General features: G+C 36.5%; 1 protein-coding gene across 2 annotated transcripts in view; it reads right to left on the bottom strand.

Moving 5' to 3' along the window:
* SPATA17 (spermatogenesis associated 17) overlaps positions 1-13,029 on the bottom strand; it is a 196,294-nt gene that overhangs the window by 105,068 nt on the left and 78,197 nt on the right. For both annotated transcript variants that reach the window (XM_070501595.1, XM_014849877.3), the window contains one exon: positions 1,145-1,268. In XM_070501595.1, coding sequence (XP_070357696.1) covers positions 1,145-1,268 — 124 coding nt within the window. The remainder of the gene's footprint in view (positions 1-1,144; positions 1,269-13,029) is intronic.

Genomic DNA, 13,029 nt, shown 5'->3' with positions numbered 1-13,029 from the left:
AATCCTTTGACTTTCTATTTTTAAAATTATCTTTAAATTATGGCCTAAGTAGACCCCGGTTTGAGTAAGAGATCTCTGACTGCCAGCTTTGCGTCTGTAAAGCAGTCGCATAATTATCTCTGAATTTCAGTTTCCTGACCTGATAAATGAAGATAAATCAGCTATCCAAATCCAAGTAAATATTAAGAGAGTCATCACTGTGGAAAAGTATTGTCATCAAGACTAACAAATAGAGGCTAGGGGTGCAGAGGTCTCTGTTCCAAAGGCACATGGCCAGTCCAGTACTTCACATGTTTCTGAACTTGGCTGCCTCTAAGGATGACATTCAGTGTAAGATGTCACCCTCCACCACTGAGCCTTGGCTTGCTCATGTCTGAGACATCTGACAACGTGACTCTGGCTAGAACTATGAGACTAGACTTGAAAGTCTATGAGAAAGAATCAAAACCCAGAAATTGCTAGTTTCCTGCCTAATGCTCAAGTAACAAAACTCATCTCAACTCCCAAATTCATGCTTTTTTTTAACTGTATTTCTTTGTGAGCAGAATATTCAACACGTGATGTATTTTTTCTTAGCAATCATGGCAAGATCGGAGGCACTGAAATTTTACTGTATAAGAAAACAAATTTCTAAAGTATTCCAAAGTCCACATTTGTATCTCTAAATGAAGATGTAATTGCTGAGGAAGTTTTGTTAAAAGCTTTACCTGAAAACTGGCATTAAAATTTAGAAAGGGTGCGGGAATGGTTTTAATCTCAACATTAGCTCAGTGAAAAGAGAAAGCAGGAAAGAGCTGGGTTTAATAACCTCTTAGTTCTTGATCAATTCGCAACACAACAATAAGCCACTCAGAATGGGCTTTGAAAGCGAGGTGATGCCCTTCGTGTTGTGTTATCACAGTGGCAGATCACACTGCGGACGTGGACCTTTCTGCCAGTGTTGCAGAGGCTGCCTCTATGAAGCTGCTGTCACAGGCGAGTTTGGTGCCTGCGCGCACCTGCACAGAAGCACGAAATTGAACTCGAAGTAGTGTCTTTGTGATATCTTTTCAACAAGTCATGTCCCATTCAGCCTGCTAGTTTATCTCTGTCAGGCGAGGGGCCCCAGTGGCTTACGGGAGCTGTCAGGCACTGGTAGACCAACCTGCTTTGTGCTGAGGAGGTAATGCATCTTTCGGGCTTGGTAATCTCTTTTCTTCTCTTCCCTTTCCAGGGCGGCCTTCTTCTCTTCTCTCTCTTTCATCTCTGCAAACTCCTCCAGCGCATCCCTGTATCAGAACAACCCGCAATTATTTCTGATACTGAAAATCTGCTTGCATTTTAATTCTTTCATTGATAATCAAGTAAGTTTCTTAGGGGCAGCCATCACCCACAACTGTCAGAATCCGCACATTCTAGGGGAATCTTTGCAATCTTTAAAAAACATGTGAGTGATTTCTCAGTGGTTAAACTTTTAAAATCAAATATCTACATATTATAATTAATTCAATAGCTGAGGAAATGTATCAATGCAAAGTAAGTAAATTATTGTATGATCATTTTCTTTGGTTGAAGATTAACTATTTTAGACATACTTAAATATCCCAAGGAAACATCCAAGTTAGTGATTTCCTTTAAATTTTGATTTTGTATTTACAAATCTCTAATCATTTATTTTGTATACTAACTAATGGGCTAATTTAAAAAGTGTGACACGCTTTTATACATACACTTAATTTACTGTAAGTTTACTTCAGTTAACAGTTCAAATAGTATCAACATGATTACATACATTATTTTGCACTTGAAAGGTTGACATTTTGTCCAATTATATATATATATAATAAGAATAAAAGCTAAATTAGGTGAATAAGTTCACAGCTTTCTAAGTATAATAAATTCCATTAAAATGAAACTTTTTCATCATTTCTATGTGTGTATCTGAGAATTTTAAACAAAAAATAAGCTTTTAAAATGTGCTATGTGAAAAGCAGCTGCTAAATATGGAAAACAAACCCAAACAGGGAAAAATAAATCCTTTATTTTCATAGAACAAATTTAACAATTCATGTTAAAATAATCTTTTGAAATTATTCTTTATTCTTTTAAAATAGATATGTAATTTAGTGTCTAGTTCTACAAGTAGAATTTTAAGTAAATCATCTAAGCATTTATGTCAAAGATATTAGGGGAAAGTAGGGGAAAATTCCCGAAATAAAAAAAGATTCTCATTTCTACTTCAATGTCCAGAAATATTTTTGTTGCGATTTTCTGTTCAAAGCTACTAATACAATACTTCATACAAGGTTACTTATGAAACACACTGACGTTTAAAAATCACCATGCTATGCTATTGCAACAGAGCAATTTTTTTCAACATAAGATTAAATTGCAAAATAAATGAATTACTTGGAGTGGCACGGCCCTCATTTTGCCACCCTTCTCTTGAAAATTGCTTATTAATATGAAAAAAGGAGTCAGAAAATAGCCTGTTTTACTTTATGCATAGTATTTTGGGGGCTTCTGCGCCCACAGCGCTGGGCTAGCTGCACATTTAGATTGTGTTGGCAAGCTGGTACAATGACCTCTCTGACCTGCATCTCAAGGCTATTATTAATCGCTAAGTAACCTGGTAAAGCCAAACAAATTTGTTTCCATTGAAAGGATCTCTATCTGTGTCTGAGAATTTGTTCTGTACCAAACAAACCTCATTAACTGTGTCCATTTTTGACAAAGAACTAGGAGTTAGAGGGATTGGTGACCTTTCTTTGTCCTTAAGGTACAAATTTCAAGGCGGTTACATATGAATAAACGAGAATTTTTACCAGGAAAAATAACAATCATCTGTTACATAAAAAAATGAATACACTGTTAATTTTCATCTTTACTTTTGATATTATGTAACAAAATAAATATTTCCTCTATAATTCCTCTTATAAGTCTTTAAGATAATTTAAAATAACCAATGAACTGTCACTATAAGGATAATTACTCAGATATGCATGTATACAATTTATGTCACTCCAAAGATAATTACAATAATTTTCTGAGCAATAAAATAAAAAAATACGTCTACAGAGAAGTTTATGCTCTCTAAATGATTTAATGAATACGAAGAGATCTTACATAAGAAAGAAAAAAGGCTCTATGTAATTGAACACACACATGAGCAGGTAAGGTATAAAGAAGTACATAGGACTGGATACAAAATCAAAACTGTAAATTATTTGAAGTAGTAAAAACAGTCCCTCTTCAGGATATGGAAATGGAAAATAACAGTGTGTACTGGGGAGCTTGTCAAGGAAAGCTGAAACTGAGAGACATGCAAGAGAACATCAGTTTCCAGCAGATAAAGAAAACACACAGTAAACCCAGCAGAAACTGGGGAGCCCCAAAATAAATCCAAGAAACTTGACAAAACACTAGAAAAACGAATCTGGGGTAATCTCAAAACATAAAAGTAATTAATTAAATAAATTCATACAATTATTTTAAAAATTCAATCTTACATTCCTAATTGACTTATTGCCCTACTTGAGAGTACTCAGACATGTTGAACACCAGTTATATTTATGTCAAATTTTTTTTGTTGAGTGACCAAGTAGAAAGAGCTGAATAAATTATTTATTCTTGATCTACAAGTTTTTGTTACATCAAGAGGGCTGAAGCTATAGCTCAGTGTAAAGGATGTAATAAAAAATTATGATCCCACTAAAGATTAAATGATGGAAACCATTTTAAATAAGATTCTGTACAAAATTATAAAAATTATCCACTTTTTATCCAGGGATTTTTTTTTAAATGCAATACTTTTAAAACACTGAAAATTTTTTTCCAAATAACTTCAGGTTGTTTTCAATATATTTTTTCATTTCAGGTATATTGTCTTATTCCTATTCTCAGAAACGCAGTCCTGTGATATATATGGGATAGGCGTTACTAATTACCCTATTTGACAAATATGGAGACACAAAGAGATGAAATGACCTACTCTGAATAGCAAATCAGTTAATAGCAGAGATGGCATTAGAATTCCCAGATTTGCAGATTCTCTAACTCCAGACCAAGCCGTAGTCATCCTAATACAAGAAATACTATGCAGAAGATACTTTTTATTGACTGAACCACGCATATTTTCTTTTATCTGATGATTCTGTTTTCTACTGTATAGTTAAAGAAACCTGAGTAAGTCCCAAGACTTCCTGAATCAGTTTTCATATGTACAAAGCATTTTGTGATAGTAGTTTAAAAATAAAGGTATAAAATCAAAATAAAATACTTATAAATAAAAGAAAAAAATTTTTAAATTACTGACCCTTTTATAAAGTCTTGCATATTTGAGTAGATTTTGCTAATGATATTTATAATGAGAACAAAATAATTACATATGCTAATAATGACAGAAATAATAAAAAGAATAATAGCCACTTGGAGGCAATATAGAAGAGCAGTTTATAGCATAGACTCTGAAATACCACTTGTTTATAAAATCTCTGCTGTGCTGCTTACTAGCTGTTTAATCTCTGAGTCTCAATATCCTTATCTATAAAATGCAAATTAGTCGTATTAGTATCTTCTTCATCAAGCTATTGAGAGGATCAAATCAGTTTATCTATGGGAACCCTCAGAGGACGGCTGGCACACACAAAGCTGGTACCTAAGTGTTAGCTATTTATGGACTGTTGTCTCTAGCCAGGGACTAGGCTATGTGCTTCATCTACTCAACGGGACAGGAATCTTTCATACTTTCTCAAATTCCCTCAACGATCCCCTCCTTTATCAGTCCTGGTCAATGTGGACTTTGTGGATGGAATTCCACAATGCAGAGAATCTGGCTTCCTAAGAGACATGGGGTACACCTTGATCAGAGGCAAACGGGAGATGAAGAGAGCCATGCAAACAAATGGCCTTTTTCCTGTCTTCCATGGACTACTTTGAGAGGTCTCCTTGCCAGCCTGTGTGGCTAATGACAGCAAGCACACCTGGGGCACTGTGTGGAGTCACCGTGGGGTTCTATGTAGAGTGGTGGCCAGGGCTGCGGAAGCGCATCATATCACATTCCTCCCTACAGGACTAAAGCACCCAGTGCCCCAGCTGCCGTGAGTGTTGGCGGCTGAAAGTTCACAGCGGTACCCCACTGGAGAGCATCAGCTGCCCCCTCCCCCACTCATGTGCATCCCATGACTGGTGACTGAGAGAATACACAAGCTCAGAGCCTCTGTCTCAATTTGGGACCACTCTACAGACACATCCACGTCCCACGCTTCCCAAGATTGGCTGAGTGAGACCTCTGAGGCAGTTCAACTTCCCCCTCTGCCCTCCTTCACTCCTTTAGAGATGTTATTCCCCAAAATGCCCCCCAATAACACTCATGCACCAAATCAGAGCCTGTTTCCATCTATGACACTTCACTCCCCTTTTTCCTCATCCTCACTGCCCTGGGCTTGAACCATTCTAATAACGTATTAGCAATTTAATCCTTGACTTACGTTCTATTTCCAAGAGGTTCCTGGCGAAGACCTAATATGCATTACCTCAATTAATCCTTCCACCGTCCTCTGAGGCAGGTATTATTACTCCCATTTTCTAGATTGGGAAATGAGATTCAGAGGTTACATCTCTGCCCAAACTCCCAAACTAGAAAGTGGCAGAGCTAGAATTTGAATCCAGGTCTGACACCAAAATTCACGCCTTTGAGCACAACACTACACTGAAGTCATGTATTTTGCCCAAATCCAATATTTTATGTAGATATCAATACTACCTTTTCCTCTGAGAAGGTAACTTTGAATACTGTAGTATCCATATTATTTTCCCAAAGTACACAAAAGGAAAAAGCTGCTCTGTTTTGGAATAATTTAAATGATCCGGCACTACTTTCTTTCCTCATCACATCATAACATTCTAACTGGATAGCTGTTTGTGACTATGCAATATACAAACTTTTGCATTTGCAGCCACAGATCTCCTCTCTTCCTTAAGATGTGTTTTCCACCAGAAAACATCTTTTGTGTATGGAAAGAATGCTAAGGTACATTATACTAATATATAAAAAGAGACTGAAACTGAAAAGATGCTTAAAAGCTGATTGGCACAACCCAAGTAAAGAACACAGACCCACAAGGCCTTACAGGATTGGCCTGCTTCTCTCTCCATCTCACTTTATGGCACTTCCTCCTGTGATTACTATGCTTTAGTCACAATGGCTATATTTCATTTCCTAGCGAACAATTCATTTCTACCTCAAGGCCTTCACTTATAGTGTATTTTCTGCCTTAAACTCCCTTTACAGCAATCTGAATTCTTCTCCCACTATTATTCTCGCTCATAATATTGTAATTTTGTTTTTTCCTCTATAGAAAGTAACAAATATAATAACCATATATTTATGGATATATTTGATTACTTAATATGTCTCACCCACTAGACAGCAAACTATATAAAAATAAAGACTGTCTATTTTGTCCATGTTTATTTGAATGAACAAGTCAATAGATTTTTCTTTGAAAAGACAATCCTAGACAGTGGGACCATTATGATGGATACAAACTGTTTTAAAGAATATACTCTACTGTCTCTAAATGAGTATGGAGGTTTATGTATATGAATGATGATAGGAACTTGAGAGAGGTGCCTGCAAAAAACAAGTACATAATCCTGCTCAGTCCTGAGCCCACAAGAGAGCTAATGATTACTTCCTATCATGGGATAATTCATGTTTTCTTGTGTTTCACATCTTTTCTCTTAGCACAATGGCTTTCCTTTTTCTTTTTTCCTAAAGTCTTTTTTATAATGTTTGTTTTTTGTGGGTTTTTTTGGTGAGGAAGATTGGCCCTGAACTAACATCTGCTGCCAATCTTGCTCTTTTTTTCACTCTCCCCAAAGCCCCAGTATATAGTCATGTATCCCAGTTCTAGGTCATTCTAGTTCTTCTATGTGGGATGCCACCACAACATGGCTTGATGAGTGGTGTGTAGGTCTGTGCCCAGGATCCAAACCAGTGAACCCCAGGCCGCCAAAGCAGAACATGTGAACTTAACCACTACACCACCAGGCCGGCCCCCAGCTTTTCTTTTTAAATTGTTTCTCAATTTTGCCTAATGTCTGAGCCAAAGGAGAAAAATAATATATTTCCATAAACTATCTTTTTGAGAAAAAAAGAGCACTCTGCTCAAAATTAAATTATTTTCACAAATAATATTTATAAGATGAAAAATATCCAAACTCATAATTGCAATTTGGGAATTATTCTCTCCTATACAATAATGACTAAATTATTCACAGTTTAATATGCGTTCAGCAGACTCATGTAATACTTTATTTACCATAATGAAAATTATTAAGATGGCCATCTATGTCATTCAGAAGGGAGCTATTTTGCTATTCTGTCGGGTTGTCTTATTCATTTCAAAATATAGTACAAAAAAAAAATCTGTGTTAATAATTTTTATCTTCTCTTCTTTGTAAGTCCAGAACAAAAAAACAAAAATCTCTACCCTTTCCTCTAAAAAGGTTTCACAGATCCCCTTAACAATAGCTAATTCTAACTGTTCCCTCTCGCATAATCCTTTATTTCTCTTTTCTATGCATATTACATTCTACAGTATATTACAGCTGTACACATGCACCACTTCCTGCTTTTCCCTTCCTACTAAGCGCTGAGGTCCCAAAGGTCAGGATTAAGGTTTATTTATTGATGGGCCTCTCCCAAAGTATTTGGCCAAATATCTGATATAAATTAGATGCCAGCATTCTTTTTAACTATTTCTCAACTGATCAGTAGCGCATTTCATCACTTCTGATGGCTTCATTAGAAGAGAGAAGCCACATTGAGAAAGCCTCTCTTGGGAGTCGGGTGGAACCAGGACTCTGGTTCTTTGCCTAGGACAGTGGTTCTCAGAGGGTGATCCCTGGAACGGCAACATCAGTTTCACTTGGGAACTGCTGGAAATGCACATTCTCAGGCTCCACCCCAGACTGACTCAATCAGAAATTCCCGAGGGAATCTCCTGCCTGCTAAAGTTTGAGGAGAACCAGTCCACGGCAATGAAAACTGTCAGCTCTGCTGAGGAATTAAGACGATTCAATTCTACTCACTAGTATGACATCATGAAGAGATGCAATTATATTCAGTTAATAACCCTAATACAAATATCACCATATTAGCTAAAGTGGTACAAAGTACTACAAAGGAGACAGGATATGTACGTCACTTACTTTCATAGAAATCATAATTTGGCAGAGAAATAAAAAATTACATAGACATTGTTTTAAAAGCATAAATGCCCAAAATTTCAGAGGAAACTCCTAACAATATTACATAATTCCTCAAATAAAAAAAAATGCCTTCATCTGCACTATCTTCAAGAAAAAATAATTCTAAGGAAATAGATTTAAACAATTCCCTAGAGTTCTCACAATGTTTTGATGGCAAAGACAGCGATGTGCTTCTGTTGTAAGGAGATTTCAAAATAAAAATAGTTGAACAGGATTAGTTTCTACTGTGGTATATTATGACAAAAGTATTTTAGTTAAATTTATTGAATGTGCTTAATGTTTTATCTCTAATAATTGTCCGCTCTCAATATGTGCATATTAATTTAACCAAATAAGTAGCAATAAAAGGAAACAGAGAAGGCTATGTAAAAATACTAACCACGAATAAAGCCAATTATATGATTGGACTTGGTGTGTGAGATCCAAAAATATTTTGAGACTGACTAAACCTTAGACCAGATTATCTGGAAGTCATTAAGATATCCAAAACACCTGCATTAGAAACAAAAGCTTCACTTTAACTCAATCAAACCATTTAAACCACTTATTTTATCTTTCTGGCCCTGGAACTGGTGGACAGGTGTTGCAAATTTCATCAGGGCGGCACTTAAAGGGAAAATACAGTTTAAAATTAAGCATTCCGAAGCACAGTCCTTAACATTCAAGCGCTCAGGTTGTTCTTGAAGTTCATACTTTACTCTGAAACCCGGAGTTGAGACTTTAACATTTTGGAAACATTCAGAAACGTCCTCTCCTAAAAAGACTTTTTAGTTACTCTTGAAAATCCTTTGTTTGTTGCAGTATAGATCAAATTCTCTTCAAAATGTCTGAGCTACTTTAAGAGTTAATATGAAGAAAATTAGCACTCCTTTGTTTATTCAGTCAGGCAGTCACAAGAATGTTTAAAATAGTAAAAGAAAGAAAGATGTGGAATGCCCGGTCCCTGCCTTCAAGGAGCTTACAAATAAAATAGCTGATAACTAACTAGACCATAGACAAAGTCTATGGAGAAATACACACGCAGTGCCTAAGTTCAGAGAGCTCGTTTCTGATTCGAGGGATCAGAAAATGCTTCATGCAGGTGGTGGCACTGGGGACTGAACAATGAGCAGGCTTTCACTAAAAAGAGAGAGCCAGAATAGAGGAAAGTGGAAATGAAAGGAGGGTGGAATAGTCACAAGAAGCTCTAGCTCTCCTTGTAGACTCGGGCCATCAGCAGCAAAGGAGGAAATGCACTTTAGAGCAGAAGAAAGATTTTCTGACCAAGGGTGAATGGGCTCTCTTAGGGTAATGCTAGCAAATTTGTCCTCTATAGACTAGATATTTTGAGAATGAAAAAAGTAAAGAAGAAGATAATGGTCGATGTTATAAAATTACAATACCATGACTCCGCTCTGATCATAAAAAGGGATCATCCAATTGCACCATTATTTCATTTGCCTACTTTGCATGATTTTAAAAAGCAGTAAGACTCCATTTAAAGATTATTCATGAAAATCAACTTTTTTTCTTCTTCTGGCCCTTTTGAATAAACTTAGTTGAAAAGAATTTTTTGTATAGTATTCTTTCTAAAAATATGCACATATCTCACTGCAAAATTATTTTCTTTTCACTATTCTGGATAGTTTCTGTAAAAGGAAGCAAAATTTTATATCATATATATGATGTCAAATAATTGAGAGTGACATTGAGCAAAGTACAACAACAGGCATAATAATAAAATGTATTTACATAATGCATTATCTTCTGGAGCTCCAAGTGCTTCACCGACATTAATTCATCCTCGAAACATTCCACTGAGGTTGGTATGGGGCAGGTATTATTAACAAGGTTCCTGATCTTCTTTTGTGAAATGAAATGACTTTTCAGATGGTGACTTTGAGACACAGTATGGGGGTTTTCCGCACAAAGGTAGATCAAGGCACATCACCTTCTCTCTCCTTCACAATGATCCGCCGTGGAGGGTAAGGGGCAAGCTCCTGAAGTTTTGTTTTGGGTAGAGTTCAGAGTCGAGGCAACTAAAGTGCCCACTTCATATGAAAAGAATTGCAAGGTCCTATTTACTTAGCGTTTACTCAAAAATCACACATTGTCTCTCATTTAAAATGTGTTAACTTCATTTTACAGCAAAAATAATTTCTGCTGCCTTTGCATGCAATCCACTCAACACATACCAGGGACATCCCTAAACTAATCTTGATGCCATCACAAAGCAATAACATACCATAGGATGATGTCAATGTATTTGAAAGCAGATATCACATGTAACCTCAGAAAATTATCTACTGAGTTCCGGAAAACTATTTATTGACCAATTGTTTTATAGCAGATCTTGGAAATCACTTCCCTGTGAACACCAGTATGGAAGAACCCCATCCTTTTTATTGTTGGGCAGGATAAGAAAAGATTACGAAATGGTAGCACAAAGAACAGAGGGAGAAAGAAACTGGAGTGATTTTTCTTTCTCCATTCTCTTCAGTGTCACTCCTGAGAGAGGAAATGGATAGATTGAGAAAAGAACAAGACAAAAAAGGCTGAAAAGCATTACATAGGGATAAGGAGAAAAGTATTAAAAAAATAAGTGATTCTTTATTAATTCGTTGCTTTTGTAGTATGCCACCAATGCACACGTTTCCTCTTTAGCACAAAATTTCTGTTTTTTTAGTTATATACTCTAGGAAGTCCCATTCTACAATAACGTCTTAACTAAGATACATGCTAACATTTTTTCCTCAAATATCTAGCTTTTGGAACTGTTTAAGAATATAATGCGAGTATTTATTTCGAGTTTTTTAAATTCTTATGCTAAGAAGATATTCTAAAATATAATCCTAGTGTTTATATTTTGCATGTTTCTAGGATCCCTAAATCATCTTTAACCATGGAACCCTTAACGGGAAGGAAATGTAACAATTGCATTGATCAGACGTGTATTTTAGAGGAATTATTCAGGCAGTAGTAGGAAGGATAGATGATGAAGAATGAGAACGGAGAGCTAGGAAAAGAAATGATAGGGCTTGGTCGCCAATAGAATGGAGAAAAGGATCTTTGGCATGAATTCCATGTTTCTGGCTTGGGCAGCTAAATAAAGAATGGTCCGATTCACCACAGGAAGAAGAGGTTTGGGAAAATGATTATTTTATATGTAAACATGCTTAGCTTGAGCTGGCAACATTATCAGGCATTTGAATAGACGGTTATAATAATCAGAAGAAAGTTCTGGGCTGGAGAATATTCATATTTATGAGTCATCAGAATATAAGCGGTAGCAGAAGTCATCGAAGTGGAAGAGATTGTCCAGAACTTGCAGCGTGAAAAGGCAAGTGCATCAAAGAGAGAACACTAATATTTAAGATCAGCCCCATCGGGGTGAGTACACAGAGGAAATGGAGAAGAAAACGCTAGAAAAGTAGAAAGGAAAGCAGGAGAGAGTGTTGTCAGAGAACCCAAGTTGCAAGAGTGATTAGAGAAGAAAGGGATCAGTGGTCTCATACGCTTCACAGAGGCCAAACAAGATGAAGGCTGATAGCCCAATGCGCAGTATTATAAAAAAAATTTTAGCAATAGTTACATTTTCTCAATACACTTTTACAATAACTTGAACATATCTTCAAGTATGCCTGAAAAAGTCTGTATATTTTTTTTAAAGGTGAAGAGCTTTCCATTTTAAACTTTGTTTTAAAGATTGGCACCCGAGCTAACATCTGTTGCCAATTTTCTTTTCTTTTTTTCTTTTTCTCCCCAAAGCCCCCCAGTACACAGTTGTATATTCTAGTTGTAGGTCCTTCTGGCTCTGCTATGTGGGACGCCACCTCAGCATGGCCTGATGAGTGGTGCTAGGTCCATGCCCAGGATTCGACCCAGCAAACCCCTAGGCCACCAAAGTGGAGCCTGCAAACTTAACCACTTGGCCACAGGGTAGGCCGCAAAAGTCTGTTCATTTTAAATGTATCAGGTACCTGAATCTTGATTTCTACAATATAAATTTCCTCTCAATCACCAATATTAAAAATAGCATTATCGGTCCTTATCACAGAATTAAAAAGGAAAAAAAGAACTCTTTTCCATCTATCTCCTATCAGAAGATTAGCTAGTATAACTGAGATAAGAATTCCAATCCATCCATTCCTCAAAGCTGGACAACCACAAGGCTGAACCCATGAACCAACATATTCTAGTCCCTCACATTCAAATGAGTAACAATTTACGCTACACTCCAGCACTTCTTTTTTTTTTCAAATAGTACCACGAAAAAGAGACTCGAAATTCAGACAGCTTATTTCCGATTTAAAAAAAAAGGTACAAGGGCCAGTCTGGTGGCGTAGTGGTTAAGTTCACCACTCAACTTCAGCGGCCTGGGGTTCGTGGGTTCAGATCCAAGACATGGGCCTACACACTGCTCATCAAGCCATGCTGAACCAGTGTTCCACATACAAAATAGAGGAAGATTGGCACAGATGTTAGCTCAGCAACAATCTTCCTCAAGCAAAAAGAGAAGATTGGCAATGGACGTTAGTTCAGGGCCAATCTTCCTCACAAAATAAAAGTTACAGAAGTCACTTCATTACATTACTCAGTGTCTCCTATTGAAGATTCATATGTGAAATTTCTTTTAGAACTGTGCTAGAAAAAGCTGTTTCTTGGCATAGGCAGTAACGTTTTCTCCATTTTAACAATGGGACATACTTAACTAACCACCTTCCCTGATCAATCACACCATTAAACTCATCATTCTGTATTTTCTTTACCATGATCCTTATTTCTTTTACTCTT

The sequence above is a fragment of the Equus asinus genome, chromosome 30 (genome assembly GCF_041296235.1).
Source record: "Equus asinus isolate D_3611 breed Donkey chromosome 30, EquAss-T2T_v2, whole genome shotgun sequence".
Taxonomy (NCBI): domain Eukaryota; kingdom Metazoa; phylum Chordata; class Mammalia; order Perissodactyla; family Equidae; genus Equus; species Equus asinus.
Note: the sequence above shows the minus strand (reverse complement) of the source record. Positions and strands in the feature narration are given on the sequence as shown.